Source organism: Zea mays, chromosome 4 (genome assembly GCF_902167145.1).
Source record: "Zea mays cultivar B73 chromosome 4, Zm-B73-REFERENCE-NAM-5.0, whole genome shotgun sequence".
In the NCBI taxonomy this organism is placed as follows: Eukaryota; Viridiplantae; Streptophyta; class Magnoliopsida; order Poales; family Poaceae; genus Zea; species Zea mays.
The window spans coordinates 42,729,336-42,753,757 of record NC_050099.1 but is presented as its reverse complement, the minus strand read 5'-3'; the positions used below and the strand labels follow the sequence as shown (position 1 = coordinate 42,753,757).

General features: G+C 45.1%; 1 protein-coding gene and 1 long non-coding RNA gene across 2 annotated transcripts; both read right to left on the bottom strand.

Moving 5' to 3' along the window:
- Window positions 1-12,046: 12,046 nt before the first annotated feature.
- On the bottom strand, window positions 12,047-14,153 carry LOC100280327 (uncharacterized). Its single transcript, NR_159991.1, has 2 exons — window positions 12,348-14,153; window positions 12,047-12,218 (listed from the first exon to the last, which is right to left on the bottom strand). It is a non-coding gene; the product is annotated as an uncharacterized lncRNA (long non-coding RNA).
- Window positions 14,154-20,361: 6,208 nt separating this feature from the next.
- LOC103653173 (uncharacterized) lies at window positions 20,362-21,934 on the bottom strand. The gene has a single exon (NM_001345946.1). It carries the CDS (start codon window positions 21,656-21,658, stop codon window positions 20,834-20,836), a length of 825 nt encoding a protein of 274 aa, NP_001332875.1. The 5' UTR covers window positions 21,659-21,934; the 3' UTR covers window positions 20,362-20,833.
- Between the last annotated feature and the right edge of the window lie 2,488 nt (window positions 21,935-24,422).

Here is a 24,422-nt window from a genome sequence, read left to right as displayed (position 1 = left end):
CTCGAGGCACTGCTGCAGCCTTCCTGAAAGCTGGCTGCGATCATGGAAAAATTGTCAATAGGCCAAATTTCACTTTATCACCATCAATTCTGGATGACATTCCTGATCTCGCCCGAAGTATCTCTAATAGATTTGTAAAAATGATATGGACAAAAGGTGGGCGAGAAAAGGCTGGAGACGAAGCTCGTAGCCACCTTGAACCAGTAAGAAACCATACCTTGTGCTTACCTTTTCTTGCAAGCTCGATTTTGACTTACAACGACCTTATTCATGTAGGATGACGAAGCCGAAGCCGATGATTAAAAAATGACGCCGAAGCTGAAGCTCCTTGGAGATTAAACAGTAGACTGTAGACAGTACTTGAGAAACTTTTGAGATAACTTTTGTAAATGTAACTAAAACTTGTCTTTAATGAATTCTGTTCATACCTTGTTATATATCCTTATCCTTCCATTGATGTATGAGAAATGCTTTGATGTGGACAAAATTTTCTTTTTTGAGCCGAAGGCGAAAAAACACCTTCCCTTCTTTTCGTACGCAACGAAGCATAGAAAACAATATTTTCCTTCTTTCCGAAGCTCTCCTTTTTATACACGAAGCTCTTTCTTCCCCTCCTTTTTTTTCTCTCTTTTTTTTTATTTGCCGAAGCAACCGCTTATACCATGAAGATGATTATCCTACATATGCCTGGATGAATGTTTATGAATGCAAATGTTATGATGTAATGCGATGTGCAAATGAATGGCCAAACAATCACACCTCAAGCCATACTCATAGCCATTATTTCCTTAATCACACCTCAGCTCTGCATCCCCTTAGGAACGACTTTGGAGCTTCTTCGCCTTTACTTTTGGCGGAATCAGCGTTGACTTTTCGCTGTAAGCTCTGCATTCCCTTAGGAACGACTTTGGAGCTTCTTCGCCTTTACTTTTGGCGGAATCAGCGTTGACTTTTCGCTGTAAGCTCTGCATTCCCTTAGGAACGACTTTGGAGCTTCTTCGCCTTTACTTTTGGCGGAATCAGCGTTGACTTTTCGCTGTAAGCTCTGCATTCCCTTAGGAACGACTTTGGAGCTTCTTCGTTTTTACTTTTCGGCACTCGATGGTGCGTTCTCAGTTTTTACATTTACATTCCTTGGGGGGTTTTGCTCTTATAGAACTAAAAAAGAAAATTACATGTGATGGCCCCATTAAAAACCTTTCTCCCCCTTCGGAAAGGAAAAGGGTGCCATGAAAGAAAAATAAAAAATATGAAAAATTACATCGAATTATACATAATATCGCCGAAGCTCATCCGCATTCCAAGATCTAGGAATGTCGTTGCCGTCCATATCCTTCAATCTGTATGAACCGGGTCTTGACGAAGATGCTACTAAGAAAGGTCCATCCCATTTCAACTGTAACTTGCCCACTGTTTCTGGGTTGGCCACTCTCCGAAGCACCAAGTGTCCTGGCTCAATATTCTTTAGCCGAACCTTTCTATCTCGCCATTTAATTGTTTCGGCTTGATATTTGTTGATGTTTTCCACGGCTTGCAACCTGATCCCTTCTAAAGCATCTTTTTCCACAGAATAATCAGCTTCGGAACCTGATGCTGCCGAAGCTATTACCCTTATTGATCCGGTTTTAGCTTCTTCTGGAGTTATTGCTTCGTCACCGAATAATAACTTGAATGGGGTAAAGCCTGTAGACCTTGATGTTGTTGTATTATGGCTCCACACCACTTTGGTTAACTGATCTGGCCACTTTCCCCTTGGTTGATTGAAGATTGACTTCATTATTCCTGTCATTATAATGCCATTGGCTCTTTCAACGAGTCCATTTGACTCCGGATGTCTGACTGATGCAAAATGGATCTTCGTACCAATTTGATCACAGAAATCCCTAAAAGCTTCGGAGTCAAACTGTGTTCCATTATCCACAGTGATAACCTTTGGTACCCCGAAACGACAAACAATATTTTGCCAGAAAAACTTTTGGACGGTGGCCGAAGTTATTGTAGCTAAAGGCTTTGCCTCAATCCATTTAGAAAAATATTCCACAGCCACTACAACATATCTTAGGTTCCCTTGGGCCGGTGGTAACGGACCTAACAAGTCAAGGCCCCACCTTTGCAATGGCCAAATGGGTTGTATGAGCTGTGTTAAAGACGAAGGTTGTTTTTGATCTCGTGCACATTTCTGACAACCTTCGCACTTTTGGACTAATTCCGCTGCATCCGAAGCTGCCTTCGGCCAATAAAATCCTTGGCGGAAATTTTTTCCAAGTAACGGCCTAGATCCAATGTGAGATCCACACTGCCTGTATGTATTTCTTTCATCAACTCTATACCTTCGGTTCTGGATAAACACTTGAGTAGCGGAGCACAAACTCCATGCTTGTACAACTCTCCTTCTATCATGACATATGGACGAGCTCTTGCCTCTATCCTCCTGTTATAGGCTTCGTCATCTGAAAGGAATTTACCCTGAAGATAAGAGATGATCTCAGTCCTCCAATCTTCGCTATAAACAGGAGATATATTGAGGACTGCTCTTTCAAGAAGTTCCACCGAAGGTGCTTTTATTGTTTCGAAGAAGACATCCGAAGGTAAGGGCAGCCCCTGTGCTGCTGACTTAGCTAGCAAATCAGCATGCTCATTTTGTCCCCGAGGGATATTTTTGACAGAAAATCCCTCAAAGGAAGCTTCAACTCTCCGAACCATGTCCAGATACTTTTCAAGTTTCGGATCTTTAGCCTTGCAACTCTTGTCGATATGACCCGAAACAACTTGGGAATCAGTTTTAAGAACAGCCCTTCTGATTCCCATTGCTTTTAGCTTCCGAAGACCCAGAAGCAGGGCTTCGTACTCGGCAATGTTGTTTGTGCAACTAAAATCAAGCTTTGCCGCATAACAAGTTTTAACTTTGGAAGGTGAAACCAACACAGCAGCCGCTCCCGCTCCGAAGGTTCCCCAGGACCCATCGCAAAACACTGTCCATGCTTCGGTATCTTTATTTGCTTCTTCCTCCTGAGCCCCTGGCGTCCAGTCAGCAATGAAGTCTGCTAACGCCTGGGACTGAATCGAAGATCTATGAACATATTCAATACAAAATTCATTGAGCTCTGCAGCCCATTTTCCAATCCTACCAGTAGCTTCTCGGTTCCTCATAATATCCTTCAAAGGTTGTGAAGAAGGAACAATTATGTTGTAAGCTTGAAAATAGTGCCGAAGCTTCCTGGATGCCATCAAAACAGCATATAACACCTTCTCTAATTCTGTGTAGTTTTTCTTTGATATAATAAGAACTTCAGATACAAAATATACTGGGACATGTTTCCTGGCTTGGCCATCAAGCTTCTCCTAGACAAGTGCTGCACTTACCGCTGAGTGCGAAGCTGCCACATATAATAATAAAGGAGCCCCTGGCATAGGTGGAGTTAGTGCTGTTAGATCTATTAAATACTGCTTCAGCTCTTCGAAGGCCTTCTGCTGGATTGGTCCCCATTGAAAGACTTCGGCTGACTTCAGCACTTCGAAGAATGGTAAGTTTCTCTCTGCTGATCTGGATATGAATCTATTGAGAGATGCCAACCTTCCTGTCAATCTTTGAGCCCCCTTTTTGTAGTTGGTGGCTCCATCCGAAGTATAGCTTCAATCTTACTTGGATTAGCTTCAATTCCCTTTGTTGAAACCAAGCATCCTAGAAATTTCCCCTTCTTTACTCCGAAGACGCATTTTTCTGGATTCAACTTTAAGCCAGCTTGTCTGAAACTGGCGAAGGTCTCCTGCAAGTCAGCAATATGATTCTCCTGCTTCGTGCTTTTTACAATGATGTCATCAACATAAGTTAGCACATTTCTGCCTATCTGAGACTGGAGAACCTTCGCAGTCATTCTGCTGAAACTTCCTCCAGCGTTTTTGAGCCCCTCAGGCATCCGAAGATAACAATATGTGCCACTTGGAGTTATGAAGCTAGTCTTTGGCTCATCTTCCTTCTTCATCCAGATTTGATGATAGCCTGAATAACAGTCTAACAGACTCATGAGCTCTGAAGAAGCTGCTGCATCAACTAAAGAGTCTATCCTTGGCAATGGGAATTCATCCTTCGGACAAGCCTTGTTAAGGTCTGTAAAATCGATACACATTCGCCACTTGCCATTGGCCTTTTTTACCATAACAGTATTAGCTAACCATTCTGGGTACTTTACTTCTCTGATAACTCCTGCACTGAGGAGTCTTTTGACTTCGTTGCGAGCACCTTCGGCCTTATCATCTGACATTTTCCGAAGCCTTTGCTTTCTGGGTCTGAAGGATGGATCGACATTGAGCGAATGCTCAATAACATCCCTATTAACTCCGCAGAGATCATTGGCTGACCATGCAAAAACATCTTTGTTGTTGAACAAAAACCTTATCAAGGTTTTCTCTTGTTCTTCGGATAACTGAGAGCCCAACAGCACCTTCTGCTCTGCTATATCCTCACATAAGAGCATGGGCTTCGGCTGATCTGCTGAAGCTGTTTTCTCCCTTCTGAATTTGTACTGTTCACAAGCTTCAGCTCCATCTATGTAATGGATTGCTTTTGAATCAGTCCAGTTTCCTTCGGCCCTTCTGGCAGCTTCCTGGCTTCCATGAATAGCGATGGGTCCTTGATCCGAAGGTATCTTCATGCAAAGATAGGCAGGGTGAAGAATTGCTTCAAAAGCATTGAGGGTGCCACGACCAATAATTGCATTGTAACGGTATTCCATGTCAACAATGTCAAACACAACTTGCTCAGTTCTAGTGTTGTTGATGAACCCAAAGGTCACTGACATGGTAATCTTGCCCAGTGCTACAATTTTTCTTCCTCCGAAGCCACAGAGAGGATGTGTAGCATCATGAATCTTATCTTCTGGCTCTTGCATTTGTCTGAAGGCCTTAGCAAATATGATGTCAGCTGCACTGCCTGTGTCAACCAAGACATTGTGGACCAGAAATCCTTTGATAACACAAGAGATAACCATGGCATCGTTGTGTGGGTAATCCTTGAGCTGAAGATCCTCTTGGGAGAAGGTAATAGGAATGTGAGACCATCTTGACTTGATGTAGGGTCCTTGCACCCCAACATGCTGTACCCTTCTCTGTGCTTCCTTCTTTTGTTTCTTGTTAGCTGGCTCTGAGGACGAACCACCTGTGATTGGGAGCACCAGCTTCGGGTCCGAAGCAGCTCCAGCTTGATCGTTGAACGAAGCCATCAGCTCGAAAAGTGGAAGTGAGTTCACCGGAGGTGGGCGCCAATGTTGGAGACTCGTTCTCAAGTGCTATGAATTAAGAACAAGGCAACATAAAATGTTAAATGTCAACGTCCTTCGTCCATGAAACATTATTCCCTTGAGGATAATGGGTCTTGGACGAAGGTTGATGAGAGTTAAATTACGAAGTTTAGATCTTCGTACTAAGATTTCAATAGATATTGCAAGATGACATAAAATAAAAGGTACAAAAGAGATAGACAAGTCATAGACGAATTATATTATATTTTCTTAATATATCCCATCATTGAATACAATAGTACCTCTGCCTTGACAAAAGGTTGAATTCCGGAATGTGCGGTTGCAGTTACCAGAATCCGTGAACAGTAAGGGAATACTGTTCACTATTTATAGGCACAGGGCGCAGCCTGTGAGGGATTACAAGTATGCCCCTTATAAAAGTTTACAACATTGACTCAGACCTTTATGGACTAAAAGGTCATTCTATCTTTAAGTCGGTTTGTAATACCGAAGCTTCATGAAGAGGGACCTTCGGCCATCTTATACAAACAGCTTCAGCCGAAGGCCGCTTCTTCCTAGAAGACCTTCGGCGACGAAGCACAGGCCCAACAACATTGTCCATAAACTATTTGGCCACCATCAAGGCAGTAAAGGGATGACGCATGGGAATAAAATGACTGTATTTGGAGAATTTGTCAACTATCACCATGATGCAGTTGAATTGATCTGACTTCAGGAGGCCTTCCACAAAGTCCATTGAGATCACCTTCCATGCAGCATCCGGTACAGGAAGAGATTGAAGTAGACCAGGGTATTTGACTCGCTCATGTTTTGCTTGTTGACAATCATGCATTGTTGACACCAATCCTGAATCATCTGTTTCATACCAAACCACCTGAATAACTGTTTGATTTTGTGGTAGGTGACAACAAATCCTCAGTGACTACCGATAGGGGATGTGTGGAAAGTGAGAAATAATTTCTTAGGGAATTCTGACTGAGCTGGTATCAATACCCATTTTTTGTAGATAATGAGCCCATCTTTGATGGTGTAAGGACCCGAAGGAGACTGTACTAAGAGGTTCTGCAACAGAGAGGCAGTGTCCGAGTGTTGAGGATAGCTTGCAGATAAACTATGAAGCCAATCCGACTGAACCACCGTCACTGATAGTAGTTGATCGGATGGTAATCTCGATAGACCATCAGCTACTTGATTGGTTTGTCCTTGTTTGTAACAAATTTGTACCTAAGACAAGCATCTTGGTCAAGGCCTTCTGTTGCCACAATGTTATTAGGCGTTGATCATCCAAATGAACTAAGCTACGGTGGTCAGTCCGAATAATGAATTCATTGCCAATCAGATATGATCGCAACTGATCCACTACCATAAGGCTATACACTCTTTTTCATAAGTGGAAAGACCCCCTATGACGAGGCCCCAAGGCTTTGCTGATAAAAGCAACAGGGTGTACAACTTGGTGTAAAACTGCACAGACTCCACGATCACAAGCATCAGTTTCAATCTCAAATGTTTGAGTAAAGTTGGGCAGGGCAAGGTCGACTAGGGTGGTCACAAAAGCTTGTTTGAGCATCAGAAAAGCTTGGTCATGATCTGAATGCCAGATGTAAAGGTCTCCTTTATTCAACAAATTTGTAAGAGGGCGAGATATGATGCCAATTTTTTTTTACAAATTTTCTGTAGTAACCTACTAAACCCAAAAAACTACGGAGCTTTTTGACATTGGTTGGGGTCGACCAAGACTAAACTGCAGCAACCTTTTCCAGATTTGTAGCCACTCCCACTTGACTAATGACTTTAAATTGATGTTGCTACAATAGGGAAAAGACCGTTCGAACATGCTGTAGGTGAAGGTCCCAAGATTTGCTGAAAATTAAAATGACATCGATAAAGACGACAAGACATTTATGAAGAAGGGGAGACAACACTAAATTCATAGTGAGCTAAAAAGTGGCTGGACCTCCAGTATCTCCATAGGGCATCACTCTATACTCAAAATGTCCATTGTGAGTCTGGAAGCCTGTTTTAGGTATATCTTTGGGATCCATTTGGATTTGATGGTATCCTGAGCTAAGGTTGAGACTAGTGAACCATACAACACCTTGTAACTCGTCCAAAAGTTCATCGATCACTGGTAACAGGTACTTATTTTTTATGGTGAGAGCATTTAAACGATGATAGTCAACATAGAACCTCCAATCACCTGTCTTTTTTTGTGCTAGGATAATTGGTGAAGCAAATGGGCTGCAACTCGGCTGAATCATCCCTTTTCGAAGCAAATCTGATATTTGGCGCTCAATCAAATCTTTTTGTGCTGGATTGTATCTGTAAGGTCTCAATCGAAAAGGGGTTACTCCTGGAATCAACAGAATTGAATGACAATGTGATCTAGGAGGTGGCAAACTAGTGGGTTGGTCAAACAAGGAGGCAAAATCTTTTATAAGATCTGTGATCTCTTGAGGCAGACTGGTGTTGGGCTGTTTTTCAGCTATGTGTTGCAATTCAATCGTGCACCAAAGTTCATCCAATCTGTCCAAGTGATACAGCTGGCAAATAGAAATCTGCTCGGGTGTGGAATTATCCGCCAACTGACCATGAAGAACCACTCTTTGTTGGTCATGAGTAAAAGCTAACCACTGATCTTGCCAATGAATCTCCAAAGGACTATGTGAAGACAACCAGTCCATACCTAATATTGTGGTGGAACTGCCCGAATTATTCCAACTTAAGTGTCCAAGTCTCACCTTAGAGGCTAGACCACACTTAAATAGGAATAAAACGTCAGTCCCTCGGATCTGGTCCGACAAGGCCACTAACAGGATCAAGTACCACGTACTCACTCGAAGGTGAGACACAGAGCAAATACAATAAAGCATAAAACCATACATTAAAGGAGTACATAAAATTATTGCAACATCATCAAAGTTTTGCAAAAGTAGTGATCATTGTTTGAAATGCAGCGGAATATGACTAACGGTAAACAAACGGAGGGATGGGGAAGCCTGGCCCATCACTCCTCATGCTCCTCCCCAGCCGAGGTAGGGTCCCACTCAACTGTCCAACCCGGTGGCAAGTTGAACGACCAAGTCACTCCAGCAACCATATCCTCCAGAGAACCTGTAAAAAATTATGCCACAAGCAAGGATGAGTCTACTAATACTTAGCTAGACTTACCTGGTGTGAGGAGTCTACTCCACTACCTCTAGACATGCAGCTGTTTGGTTGAGGGGTTTGGTTTGCCAAAAGCACTAGCTGAGTCTAAAATCATGTTTTAGATTTTCAAATTTTAGTATGATCCTTTTTAAACTAGTTGTGTACCTAGCTAATCATACATGGTATCGAACATTTTTATCAAACAACGTCTTTTGCAAATCAACACCTTTCCACTTGTTACTCAATGTAGCAGCATGGATCAAGCAGTCTCATTAGCTGCGAGAAGCAGACGATTCGAATCGAGTTTTTATCCTTGCTAGGTAAACCTAAACACACGACGTGGCGAGGCACTCCGTCCCCATCGATTCCCCGTCAACAGATCAGGGCTTACCGCCTTAGCGTACAATGCCTCACTGACCCCGACTGCCATCGTGCAGTGACCGCACTTGTACCCACCATAACCGGAATGGGAGACCACGTCTCAGGTCGTGTGAGGGGTAAAGTCTGCGGGCAGGTTCACTCAGGTACTAGGCTTACCGATTTACCATATTTCTCGGCATGTGTTTAGTACGTTCAAATGCTTGACACACGGTACCACACCTTAATCCTTATTCCAATTTCCGTCTCGTAGACAACGCATCCTCATGGATCGTTGTCCACAGACCATTATCATTACGATATAAAAATGGGTACAACCAATTCCTGACCTCGCGTGAGTGCTAGAAAAATCACTCGACTTCTACCGAGATCCCTAATTAGCAAAGTAGCTACTCGACCTAGACCTAGCATACTAGTATCCATCTCAAAGGAATCCTGAATTCATGCAACTAGGGTTTCAGTCAACTCCTACACTTAAGTGCACAGTACAAGCCTACAAACATTAAGTGCAGTAAAATAGCATATATATATAACGGTTATGTATAAAACCGGGGCTTGCCTTCCAAAGCTGGGGCAGGCAGATCCTCGATGGCAGGCTCTGGTGATGGCTTCTGGGCTACCTCTTGAGCAACTCTGTAACACCCCTGGTGTTACTGTAACTAAAACTTGAGCATAGCATCATAAGCATTGGCATTGCATATGTTTGATACAACTAGAGTGCATTCACTAGGTAAAAATTTCAAACAAGTTGTATTGTTTTAATGTTTTGCAAATAGAACCCTGGATAGGGAACTTAACCCTAAATAGGGATTAAAGGGGTAAGACCTAACCCAAATTGAGAAAACCTAAAGGCTTTAGGGAAAGAGTCATAAAATGTCCCCAAAAACAAAGTTGAATCACATTTATACCCCTGGGATACCAAAAATCTCAATTAGAACCCTGGAAAACCCTAAAACCAAACCCTAGGGACCTATGTGCAAAATTAGTCCACTTTTGGACTAAAGTGCAAAAACCAAGTCAAATAAGTATCTTAAATCATTTGGTTCACAAATATGTGGACTTGTAAGCCAAATGTTGGATTTTGGACTTAAATGCAAAATGGACCTCACCTAAGTTCTATTCTAAGTCTGAAATTCAGTGTTGAGGACTCAACTTTGAAGCCCTGTATCTTTCCAAATATAGGGTTTTTGCCCTGGAGTACCACATCAAACTTGTAGACCTATTAATGGATAACAAGTTTGCTTAAGAATGCAAGCCATGTTCTTGTGAGAAATTGGAAGATAATCTTGCTCAAAGTCAGGCTGTCAGGCTGGTTTGGTCTGAATTTTCAGACTAACAGTGAACTACCACCAACTTCTAGCCCAATTTCAGACATGATCCAATGATTTTCAGTGGCAACACCATATGGCAACATTGTAGATGGTACATTACTCTACAATTTTGCTATAGAGCTTGACATGGATTATCATTAGGAATTGAGAGGAAATTTGGTTCCAAACTTGACTGTCAGGCTGTCTGAAACGAGCTCGCCATGGTACAATACCCCAAACTGAAACAGATCACGGTTTTTCCCCCCTGCCCGTCACCGGTGGCCCGTCGCCGTCGATTGCCGCTCGTCGTGATTCGTGCACCGTGGCCAGCAGGTAAGCATCGCCCAGTAAAGATCTTCACCGCCGTGAGCTGGGCTCCACTCCGGTGACCCTCCCGTGCTTCCCCCTCTACCCTACGACTGGAACAGATAAGCTCACCGGCGACCGCCGCTTCCCGGCCGTGCGCCGCGTGACTCAACCTTTCCACTGTCTGGCAGAACCTCCAAGTTATCGGGCCCACATGCACCTGTCCTTGTCTCAAAGACCTCAGACGGCCATGCATGTGCACCAGATAACTTAACAGGATCCGTCCGATTGCCCCAAGGACACCGGATAAACCACTTACAACCAGAACCGCGGGATTAAGTAACACAAATCACACACACCAATATTTTTGCAGCGGAAATCTTATTACCAAATTTTACAAGTTACAAAAATTTTATATTATTTTATCGGAGTGATTACAAAAGTATAAGTTTGAAATATATGCTAGCTCAAATGACCATCCTCAATAAGAAGTATAGAAGGGTTACTTAGACTTATAAGAAGGCCGAGCCCACCGGCACTTAACACCATCACAGCAGGACAAGGTTAGAACCTGAAAAACAACAGGGAATAAAACCCTGAGTATGGAATTACTCAGCAAGTCTTACCCGACTAAGGAAAAGACTCTCAAGGGTATGCTGGATTTGGGAATCAAGGAAAAGTTTTAGCAAGAATCAAATTAGATATTTTTGCAGAAATAGCTTACTAAAGTGAGTCCTTACTTTCAATATTTTAACGCCAGATTAAATATTAATAGACTCTGTTTGCATCTGGTCTAATTTCACCATCTCATCAATACAACATCATTTATATTCATAATGTTTACATCCTGACTTAGGTTGCAGGTCGGAGATCAAGTCTCTACTCTCCGGGGATATAACGGCGATCCGAATCGATTTACTCAGCTGAGGATCTCTAACCACACGACATATGTAGCACTTAACCCTTGCATATGTCAACCGTTCCCACAGATCCTCCACAACGTGAACCGGTCTGCGCTACCCGGGAGCACAGTACTCCTCCATCCAGCCTCTAGCCAGGAGGGTACACGCTACTCCCACCATCTCCCACGCCCAGTGCGCGGTTGTCTTTTCACGTATAGAATAGCCGGGTTCAAGCTTACCCTGTCCCATTTCCAGGGCATGTGGCCAGTTAAGATAGTCCTTGATCAACAGGCCTACATACGCATCCAATCCTTAATTAACCTGGACGGAGCATCACCTGTTCCTAGCCCAAGTCTCGATTTAAGTACTTCCATCCTTAGGAGTGTTTGTGCTCCCTAGGATGAAAAGAGCATTATAGGGAACTTTGCAGTAAAATCCCACCATGCTCCCAATGGAAATATTCTTGCAGGTAGAAATCATCCTTCCTCAGGATAAACCTGAGCTAGGCATAAGTGCAAAGGACAAACTCTATCTGCTTATAAGCAGGGCTAAGCATTTTTTGAAAATCATATTTTGATACTTCACCAGAAGTATCTATAAAAGGTATGGATTTCAAGGTAGGCAATGCACCAAAGGGTTTCCAAGCAACTCCTATGAACCTAATGCACAGTCACTAGACTTAAAGTGTGTAAAAATAATTTAAAAACACAAGGAAGAGGTTGCATGCACCGGGGCTTGCCTGAGTAACACTAGGTTAGTGTTTGTTAGGCGACCACTTGGCGAGCATCCTTTGGCTTGACACTCGTTCAGATTATCCATCTTCCGGTTCGTCTATCAGCATCATCCTGCGGATTAGCCCACGCTTGGGGTCGACTTGGCTCTTTTCCTCCGCATCACGTGATTAATTATTGTACCTAAATGATTTGCATAATGCACATGAATGCATAGTACTGACTTTACTCCACAACTAAAATTTCTCGCATAAAATGCCGATAGCGCCTACCGGCAAAGCCCTAAAATTACTAAGCAAATAAATTGCTTACCAGCATTCAAACGTGACTCAATACTTGTGAGAATATTGATAAATTCTGGTTTGGGCTTGTCGTCGAACATCATACAGGGTAAGTCCGATGCAGCGCTGCGTGGTGGAGATTGACAGCCGGGTGCCGATGAGTGCGCGGAGTCTTATAGAACCATGATGCTGAAGATGGCGTGGTAACGAGCGAACACGTGGTCGAGTGTCGACAAGGTGTCCAAATCCTGTGAGGCAATGACGTGGTCGAAGAAGACAACCAATATCATGCGATATCGATGGCAGGGCTTCCACCGACGGTAGTTGGCTAGAGAATAGTGTCCCGGCGAGCACGACCAGGGAGGTGAGCAAGGGACATAGAGTATTGATGTCCCTCGACCAGAGACCACAGCACATAGCACGGCGGATGGACTTAGCCGCGGCGAGGTTGACCGACGAGGGAAGCAGAGAACACGACGACGACGGTCAGCCGATCGACGACCGGAGCATGACGCGATAGACTGGGGATGTCGTGACGGCCGTTGAACGCTGATGGCCAAGCACACGAAACAACGGCACCCGCGAGCTGAGGAACGACGACGAGGTCGCGGCCGGGGTGAGCGCAGGATCCGATGGTCTGGAGCGCAGCAGAATGCAGAGTACCATGGTGGACAAGCTCCACAGCGAGCTGAGCGACAGCACAGGGGCGAGCAGAGCCGAGCCAGGGGCGCGACGGCTAGGTACCATGACCAAGCAGGGGATGGCGGCTGTCGGACCGGCGTGTCGAGCCTGAGGAAGACGACGGAACCACCCCGAGCGAGAGACTAGAGCCGACGGCGTTGGGCACATGAGCCAGGGAGAGCGCGCACCACGCGCGGCTAGAGGAGGACCAACTGACGGTCGTCGGTGCGAGCTCCATGGCGCAGACAGCGAGGAACTCGGCGTACTGGAGCTGGAACAGGCGCTGGAGCAGGGACCGAGCAGGGAGGTGGGCGGTCGAGCTCGAGGAAGCCTCCGAGCTGAGGATCCACTCCGACCAGGGAACGGCCGCCATGGCAGGGACCAGGGGCGCGGCCAGGAACGGGAAGATCCGGGCTGGGGCTTGAGGGCGAGCTGGAGGAGAGCCGCGGCCATGGTCTGGGCGCCAGGCGGGCGGACAGCGGGAGAGCTGGGCGGCCAAGCGCCATCGGAGGTGGAGCGCGGCTTGGGAAGAAGCTGCGCCACGATGGGAGCTCCTGGACGCGCAGCCAGGCGAGCAGGAAGACCACCGTGTGTGCGCATATAAAAAGAACAGGGGGCGGTGGCGAGATTTTTCCCTGAACGGCGGCAAATTTTGTTCCCACCCCACCCGCGCGGATGAGAACGATGTCAGGAAAAATCCCAGGCTGAAGGAATACGTGACAGAGAGGCCGAGTGGTGAAGATTTTCCAGGGAACCGAGCGCAGTAGATGGACGCGCGTCCCAGGAGCTGGCGTGGTGAGATATTCCAGAGAATAATGTGCTCTAGTGAGGAAGAGATGAGGATGGCTGGTAGAATAATATACAGAGTGAGGCTTCCCATGCACGCTCACAGGATGATAAGGATCAGCTGACGTGAGTGAACTTCTTGAGTACGTGCACAGATAGGAGATGGCTGGGCAAATAGAAAAAAATCTAGACGATGGGGCTTGCTACTGGAGAGGTGAACCTAGGATATTTATCAAAGAGAACTTACATTGTGGGAGTTAGAGATACAGGGACAACCGAGAAGAACGGAGAGTCGACCACCGGAGTTAGAGGAGAAGACCAGGGCTCCATGATGGCCGACGCAGAGAAGAAGCTAAGGAAGGCATCAGCGGAATGAGACTGCGTGCGCGCGCGTGGGAGAAGATAAGCCAAGGGGGTTGGGGAATTCTCCAGGAACCGCTCGGATAAGGATAAGGGAAATCAGATTTTTCGTTTCAGAGAACAGTAGGCTGATGAGCGGCATCCAATACAGATTAAGGCCTGGGAAAATATCCCATGAGTCGGCTATTCGGCTTGCGTATGACGAGCGAGAGGGATAGAAATGTTCTGGGCATTGGCTGTACGGTAAGGAGAAAAATAAGGCTAGAGAAAATGTGGTGGATGGATAAGAAGCTGCTAGGAAATAAGGCAATTGGCCAACAACTCGAGAAAAAGAATTTTCCTTCTTCAATTTTTGTTACAAAAGACTACACAGATAATTTTGTTCTCAAATTAAGTCTGCGTAAGATGTAAATCGGACGAAACAAAAGATACTAGTCCAACTAGTACAGACTGCACTTGATTTAATTTGATGACTACTCCAAAGTCAGATTAATTTCTACCCATAATTTTTATCTAAAGAATTAGATCGGGACAAGAAACAATAGACCGAATTAAACGGATTTTAGCTTCGTTAATTTGCTCTGTGTAATTCGACTAAAATTAGCCGAAACAAAATCTGCTAATATATACGCGATTTTGTCGCCACAACAGCGTGCTGAAGAATGAGTGGGATCATAACCTCGCGCACGATTTCACTCGGACGATGCGCGATTCGGATTATTTTGCCCCAAACATTTTAGTCGTCGGGTTCAAACTAATTTGCCCGGGATAAAAATCATCAAAGTGGGGCGGGCTTCCGAATTCGCATCCGCGCGAGCGATGAATTTTAAATAATCACCGGACGCACCGATTTTCCAAACATTACGAAAATTTAGGAAGAGCCCGGATAGATAAAAACGATGTCGAACTTGCGACAAACGAAACGAATCCGATATTAAAAATCGCGATAGGCGAAGATGATTAAAATTTAGCACCCATTTTATCCACTGATATTACGTGTTTAAATCCGTACTTGCCGTCGAGCGGAATATAAACACCAGTGGTGTTACAGCCCTCCCCCCTTAAAAGAATCTCGTCCCGAGATTCGGAGCGAAAGACTTTTAAGAGTAGAGTAGCATGTAACCCATATCCATATCAGCGATAATCATAAGACAGCTTCAAGCAAAGATGAGTGTCTCAGGATGTTGTTTTCTCTAGTGGACATAACATGCATCGCCTTAGGCTAATTTAGAGATATCCACTAATAGAGACAATATCTGCCAAAAAAACACATAAGGTTCCATGTGTGTAGTTTGCTTTTTCTGATGACAGTGTATTATCTGAGTCTATTGGGCGAGCGGTAAATACGCGATATTACCCAAACAGAGTCAAATGCAACCTCTTGGGTAAAACACACAAAAGGAGGTTTACCAACAAGTGGTCACGGTTAATTCATAGCACATGAGACGGGTGTGAATGTCGAATAACATCACAGTTACTCGTGTTAGCCAGAAAATCCAAGTCCAATGATGCTAATGGAGACTCGAGGAAACATCAGTGAAGATTATCAGCAAATGTTGACTTCACGATGAACCGATTTCATCCCGCACTAGCGTGACTTCGACTAGTCACACGTGTTGGAAAAACACATGTGAGGCAATCGAGGCATGACTAGAGCGATAATTGGGTGGTTACTGGCCGACTTAATCTCGATTCTTATAAATACTTCCTTAAGATGGGTTGTACAAAAGTGAGTTTAGACAAATCGACAAAACGATCTCTAAACTCAACCTTTGTTCACAATGTAGCTACAAGTTAGTAAAACCAACTTGTTGAACTACTTTTGACATTGAGTAAGTCCTCTCAGTACCATCGGCAGTCCAATGGTCGAGAGTTTACTCTTGTTAACAGTTTATCATGTATTTGGGTAGAGATCCATTTGATCGGGGTTGTTCATCCGTTTCTTCATATGAGATGAAATGACTTGGTCCGGAAATACATGGATTGAATAAGAGAGTGAATGAACAAACTCCTGCATATTAGCAGCAGGGAAAGTCAATCTCCATTTTGAGAGCTAATCAGCTATTTTCCAACACTAAAAAGCTCCAAGGCTTCACCTTTACACAAAGGATGCAAAGGGAACGTGTATGTGTGAAGTCACCATCAAAGTCAAGGAAAATAGACCACACATGAAAGGGGTATGCCCTTTTGATCCAACAGAGATGATAGATGTTGCTTGATCACTTGACAAACAAAATAGAAATCGTTTCAAGGAAGATATCCACGGAAGATAACACACCAGTGTAATTCTATAACAGATCATGTCTAGAGACTTCGATATCGACATGCGCCAAGCAGCAGAACCTTGCGTGTACATTCACAAGGGGCTCTCAGTTTCGCCGCGGTACCATAAGTCCTTAACCATGACACCATTACAAAACTGGCACCAATAATGAATCTCACGTGGTAAAAACAATTTGTGCAGAGATAACATATTGAGATAGTCTCATAATGGATTATGACTACTAACGGTGATACCAGCGCGTGCCAAGTAGCGCAACCATGTGCTGATCACCCACAGGAGGCCCTCGGTTTCATCGTGGTGCCATCGGTTTTAGTCATAACACCATTACCAGATGTAATCAATAAGAAATCTCGCGCCACACCATTAGAGTAATCAAGGGTGACAATATACAAAGAGATACTCCACCTGTAAGAATGGTTACAAGTAGAGAGCTAAAAAGATCATGGACCGATGAAATGAACATGATATGGCCAAAACCTAAACTTGATGAAAGGAGTATGATGGGAGACTGTTGCTTCAGCCCAAGAATATTTCTATGCCCATCATAGAGATCACGAGGACAAGGATTAGTATCTGATTAGATACGAAGGGAAAACAATCACATGGTTAAGTGGGTATGCCTTCGAGAGACAAGAGGAAACCAAAGGCATCACACTTTAAGAAAATGGTCGGACGTGTCTTTCCTAAGTTAGGTCGATAAAGTAACATGGCGGTCCATAAAAACAGGCAAACTGGATAAGGTACATCAGCTTGCACCAACTGAACAAGGACATGGTTTAGGATGGAGACATGACTCTGTTTAAAGCTTGGGTACATTTAATGTCCAACAAATAAATTATCTAAGCATTTATTTGTGAGTTTGGTCAGGGAGGGATAACGGGAAAATCAACCTTAGGTCATGGTTCACCAACTAAGAACATGGCCTAATTTTGGGTTTAGGCAAAACAAGTCACTAACCTTCTATCGACACATCAAGCACTAGGGCAAACACATTTGCACTAATGGTCAGATTAAAACAACCTGAGAGCTAAGACACCATATTATTTACAATCAATGGTTACTGGAATAAGGATGAGAGAAGCATTTTGAGTGTATAGGTGACAAACATGATGCAACAATCAGGATGCATGCTCGTCCTATTCGTCCTCACTGATTTTGCCAACATACTGTGGCAATAGCGTTCTATCTCGGTGGCATACGTACGATTCTCACGGTATATTGCTAGTCGTCAGCTACACATACGTTTTCGAGGTTAGTGTACCTGCAGAAAAATCCATCACAGCCCATTTTCCCATGATGCAGTTCACGCATGACAGTTTATCACAGGTTATACTCCATATATCGCTATATGGAGGCCAGCTCATCATTAAGCGCTGAGCCACACATAGGCGCCGTTGCCACACTTTAACCATAGGGCAACCCATTATGGTAACTCACCTTCTTACCTGAGTATAGGTACGTCGTTACAAGTACATCACACTTCTCAGTATTCCCATGTCTGTATACCCATACACATCCATGGGGTACTGATTCCCAGAAAAGTAAATACTCCACATCGCAGCCTTCATATATACATATGTAAAACATGTATATAATCAAGCGCCACAATTAAGCACTTCCCTAGACCGACGGTTGTTCGGTCATGCTCTCACATCTCACCTTACCTTGAGCGTCGATCCATTCAAGACTGAATGGCCTCAAAAATAACATTACACATGTATGCAATACCCACCCGGTTGTGGGTTAGTGGTTTTAACTAAGCCACCTGATAATCCTTAGTATAGGGCTTAACAGAGGATGTCGCTAGCATTATAGTTTTTCAAAACAGTTTTTCAAAGCCAAACAATGTGTTTAGTTAAAAATAGGTTTTTAAAACCAAAACTTTTGTTTTGAAAATACGTATGTGACCGTATATACTTAATCCAGCTCCGATACCAGCTGTGGCAGAACCTCCAAGTTATCGGGCCCACATGCACCTGTCCTTGTCTCAAAGACCTCAGACGGCCATGCATGTGCACCAGATAACTTAACAGGATCCGTCCGATTGCCCCAAGAACACCGGATAAACCACTTACAACCAGAACCGCGGGATTAAGTAACACAAATCACACACACCAATATTTTTGCAGCGGAAATCTTATTACCAAATTTTACAAGTTACAAAAATTTTATATTATTTTATCGGAGTGATTACAAAAGTATAAGTTTGAAATATATGCTAGCTCAAATGACCATCCTCAATAAGAAGTATAGAAGGGTTACTTAGACTTATAAGAAGGCCGAGCCCACCGGCACTTAACACCATCACAGCAGGACAAGGTTAGAACCTGAAAAACAACAGGGAATAAAACCCTGAGTATGGAATTACTCAGCAAGTCTTACCCGACTAAGGAAAAGACTCTCAAGGGTATGCTGGATTTGGGAATCAAGGAAAAGTTTTAGCAAGAATCAAATTAGATATTTTTGCAGAAATAGCTTACTAAAGTGAGTCCTTACTTTCAATATTTTAACGCCAGATTAAATATTAATAGACTCTGTTTGCATCTGGTCTAATTTCACCATCTCATCAATACAACATCATTTATATTCATAATGTTTACATCCTGACTTAGGTTGCAGGTCGGAGATCAAGTCTCCACTCTCCGGGGATATAACGGCGATCCGAATCGATTTACTCAGCTGAGGATCTCTAACCACACGACATATGTAGCACTTAACCCTTGCATATGTCAACCGTTCCCACAGATCCTCCACAACGTGAACCGGTCTGCGCTACCCGGGAGCATCGTACTCCTCCATCCAGCCTCTAGCCAGGAGGGTACACGCTACTCCCACCATCTCCCACGCCCAGTGCGCGGTTGTCTTTTCACGTATGGAATAGCCGGGTTCAAGCTTACCCTGTCCCATTTCCAGGGCATGTGGCCAGTTAAGATAGTCCTTGATCAACAGGCCTACATACGCATCCAATCCTTAATTAACCTGGACGGAGCATCACCTGTTCCTAGCCCAAGTCTCGATTTAAGTACTTTCATCCTTAGGAGTGTTTGTGCTCCCTAGGATGAAAAGAGCATTATAGGGAACTTTGCAGTAAGATCCCACCATGCTCCCAATGGAAATATTCTTGCAGGTAGAAATCATCCTTCCTCAGGATAAACCTGAGCTAGGCATAAGTGCAAAGGACAAACTCTATCTGCTTATAAGCAGGGCTAAGCATTTTTTGAAAATCATATTTTGATACTTCACCAGAAGTATCTATAAAAGGTATGGATTTCAAGGTAGGCAATGCACCAAAGGGTTTCCAAGCAACTCCTATGAACCTAATGCACAGTCACTAGACTTAAAGTGTGTAAAAATAATTTAAAAACACAATGAAGGGGTTGCATGCACCGGGGCTTGCCTGAGTAACACTAGGTTAGTGTTTGTTAGGCGACCACTTGGCGAGCATCCTTTGGCTTGACACTCGTTCAGATTATCCATCTTCCGGTTCGTCCATCAGCATCATCCTGCGGATTAGCCCACGCTTGGGGTCGACTTGGCTCTTTTCCTCCGCATCACGTGATTAATTATTGTACCTAAATGATTTGCATAATGCACATGAATGCATAGTACTGACTTTACTCCACAACTAAAATTTCTCGCATAAAATGCCGATAGCGCCTACCGGCAAAGCCCTAAAATTACTAAGCAAATAAATTGCTTACCAGCATTCAAACGTGACTCAATACTTGTGAGAATATTGATAAATTCTGGTTTGGGCTTGTCGTCGAACATCATACAGGGTAAGTCCGATGCAGCGCTGCGTGGTGGAGATTGACAGCCGGGTGCCGATGAGTGCGCGGAGTCTTATAGAACCATGATGCTGAAGATGGCGTGGTAACGAGCGAACACGTGGTCGAGTGTCGACAAGGTGTCCAAATCCTGTGAGGCAATGACGTGGTCGAAGAAGACAACCAATATCATGCGATATCGATGGCAGGGCTTCCACCGACGGTAGTTGGCTAGAGAATAGTGTCCCGGCGAGCACGACCAGGGAGGTGAGCAAGGGACATAGAGTATTGATGTCCCTCGACCAGAGACCACAGCACATAGCACGGCGGATGGACTTAGCCGCGGCGAGGTTGACCGACGAGGGAAGCAGAGAACACGACGACGACGGTCAGCCGATCGACGACCGGAGCATGACGCGATAGACTGGGGATGTCGTGACGGCCGTTGAACGCTGATGGCCAAGCACACGAAACAACGGCACCCGCGAGCTGAGGAACGACGACGAGGTCGCGGCCGGGGTGAGCGCAGGATCCGATGGTCTGGAGCGCAGCAGAATGCAGAGTACCATGGTGGACAAGCTCCACAGCGAGCTGAGCGACAGCACAGGGGCGAGCAGAGCCGAGCCAGGGGCGCGACGGCTAGGTACCATGACCAAGCAGGGGATGGCGGCTGTCGGACCGGCGTGTCGAGCCTGAGGAAGACGACGGAACCACCCCGAGCGAGAGACTAGAGCCGACGGCGTTGGGCACATGAGCCAGGGAGAGCGCGCACCACGCGCGGCTAGAGGAGGACCAACTGACGGTCGTCGGTGCGAGCTCCATGGCGCAGACAGCGAGGAACTCGGCGTACTGGAGCTGGAACAGGCGCTGGAGCAGGGACCGAGCAGGGAGGTGGGCGGTCGAGCTCGAGGAAGCCTCCGAGCTGAGGATCCACTCCGACCAGGGAACGGCCGCCATGGCAGGGACCAGGGGCGCGGCCAGGAACGGGAAGATCCGGGCTGGGGCTTGAGGGCGAGCTGGAGGAGAGCCGCGGCCATGGTCTGGGCGCCAGGCGGGCGGACAGCGGGAGAGCTGGGCGGCCAAGCGCCATCGGAGGTGGAGCGCGGCTTGGGAAGAAGCTGCGCCACGATGGGAGCTCCTGGACGCGCAGCCAGGCGAGCAGGAAGACCACCGTGTGTGCGCATATAAAAAGAACAGGGGGCGGTGGCGAGATTTTTCCCTGAACGGCGGCAAATTTTGTTCCCACCCCACCCGCGCGGATGAGAACGATGTCAGGAAAAATCCCAGGCTGAAGGAATACGTGACAGAGAGGCCGAGTGGTGAAGATTTTCCAGGGAACCGAGCGCAGTAGATGGACGCGCGTCCCAGGAGCTGGCGTGGTGAGATATTCCAGAGAATAATGTGCTCTAGTGAGGAAGAGATGAGGATGGCTGGTAGAATAATATACAGAGTGAGGCTTCCCATGCACGCTCACAGGATGATAAGGATCAGCTGACGTGAGTGAACTTCTTGAGTACGTGCACAGATAGGAGATGGCTGGGCAAATAGAAAAAAATCTAGACGATGGGGCTTGCTACTGGAGAGGTGAACCTAGGATATTTATCAAAGAGAACTTACATTGTGGGAGTTAGAGATACAGGGACAACCGAGAAGAACGGAGAGTCGACCACCGGAGTTAGAGGAGAAGACCAGGGCTCCATGATGGCCGACGCAGAGAAGAAGCTAAGGAAGGCATCAGCGGAATGAGACTGCGTGCGCGCGCGTGGGAGAAGATAAGCCAAGGGGGTTGGGGAATTCTCCAGGAACCGCTCGGATAAGGATAAGGGAAATCAGATTTTTCGTTTCAGAGAACAGTAGGCTGATGAGCGGCATCCAATACAGATTAAGGCCTGGGAAAATATCCCATGAGTCGGCTATTCGGCTTGCGTATGACGAGCGAGAGGGATAGAAATGTTCTGGGCATTGGCTGTACGGTAAGGAGAAAAATAAGGCTAGAGAAAATGTGGTGGATGGATAAGAAGCTGCTAGGAAATAAGGCAATTGGCCAACAACTCGAGAAAAAGAATTTTCCTTCTTCAATTTTTGTTACAAAAGACTACACAGATAATTTTGTTCTCAAATTAAGTCTGCGTAAGATGTAAATCGGACGAAACAAAAGATACTAGTCCAACTAGTACAGACTGCACTTGATTTAATTTGATGACTACTCCAAAGTCAGATTAATTTCTACCCATAATTTTTATCTAAAGAATTAGATCGGGACAAGAAACAATAGACCGAATTAAACGGATTTTAGCTTCGTTAATTTGCTCTGTGTAATTCGACTAAAATTAGCCGAAACAAAATCTGCTAATATATACGCGATTTTGTCGCCACAACAGCGTGCTGAAGAATGAGTGGGATCATAACCTCGCGCACGATTTCACTCGGACGATGCGCGATTCGGATTATTTTGCCCCAAACATTTTAGTCGTCGGGTTCAAACTAATTTGCCCGGGATAAAAATCATCAAAGTGGGGCGGGCTTCCGAATTCGCATCCGCGCGAGCGATGAATTTTAAATAATCATCGGACGCACCGATTTTCGGAACAACGATGTTCCAAACATTACGAAAATTTAGGAAGAGCCCGGATAGATAAAAACGATGTCGAACTTGCGACAAACGAAACGAATCCGATATTAAAAATCGCGATAGGCGAAGATGATTAAAATTTAGCACCCGTTTTATCCACTGATATTACGTGTTTAAATTCGTACTTGCTGTCGAGCGGAATATAAACACCAGTGGTGTTACACACTCCATCGCCGTAAACCCCCACTGTTGTCTAATCAACGCCGGAGAGCTTGCCACGACATGAGACAGCGATTCACGCGCGCCAGTAATCCTCTTCACCTCCGGCCGCCGCGTTGCTCGACCAAATTGTGCGCCACCGACGAAGCTGCCTATAAATTGAGCCCTCCCCTAGCTGCGTAACGTCATCACCCACCCAGTCACCAGCAATCGTTAGCAACCGTGCCTCCAAGAGCTCGAATTTAAGATTTCCCCCAAATCCATTCTCCGCCACCCGAAACTCAACCTCACCGCGGCCAGCCGTACTCCGGTCAGCTCATCTTCTTCTCTCTCTCGTTTAAGCCTTTTCATAGCTCTGTGATGCTCGACAACCCATTTAATTAAGCTAGAGGTCCTCTGGTCGCTGGGAACACGGCAGTATAGCCGCGATACTCACGACCACCGTGGCCAGAGCTCCGTAGTTGATCATAAGCGCAATTAAGTTAGGGAAAATGATCAAGGTAGCCCCGATTTCATGTCTGCTGCTCGAGAACCCTAGACGTTGCCCCAACGGCCGGTCTACGAGCTCGTCGGAGCTCGGCCGCGCGTGAACGCCGTCGAGGTCGTGTCGTGTAAAGGAATAGAAGATGGAGGGCCTTTCTGTAATTTGTCAGCGACACATCAGAACAATAAAGGAACTTGTTTCCTGTTATCCAGAACCCCGAGGACCGCTGTGCAAAATGGCCAGCGCGGGCGCGCTTCTGCGCGGGGTTGGGCCGCTTGGGCCAGTTTGAGCCCAATACTGTTGAGTATTTTCCTTTTCTTTTTCAAAATAACTTTAGAAATCCATGGAAAAATGTAGAAAAATCCTAAAATTGTGAAACCAATTTTCCTAGGTTTCTTATTTTCCCTAGAATTTAATAAAAATAGTTTTGTGATTTTTAGAGGAAATAAGGAATTTTAAAGCGTTTTAAATAGTTTAAAGTCTTAGTTCTGGATTTTTAGAAAATAGATGATAAGTCCAAAAATGCCCAAACTTTTTATATGAACTTAAAACAATATTTAGAAGCCTTGGGTAGAGTTTGAATTGATTTGGACCATGTTTGATAACTAGAACCCAAAACCCCCCTGCTCTATGAACTCCTTTACCGACTCCGGAAACCCTAAGTTCTCGGAGTTCCGTGAAGGAAAGTTATATTCAAGACTTAGATAATAAATCTTTATTATCTTCGCACTCTCATGCGCATTACATGGCATTCATTCTTATATATGTATATATATGGTTATGTTAGAACGTGAAGAAGAAGTGGAAGTCACCGAAGAAAGGACACCACCACCCTCGGATTCTCAGGCAGGCAACTGCTTCTACTTTGATATTTGTGGATCCGAGCCAGACTCACCTGTGAACGAAGGCAAGCCCCGGTGCATTTGCCACCTCCCATGATGTTTTTAAAATCT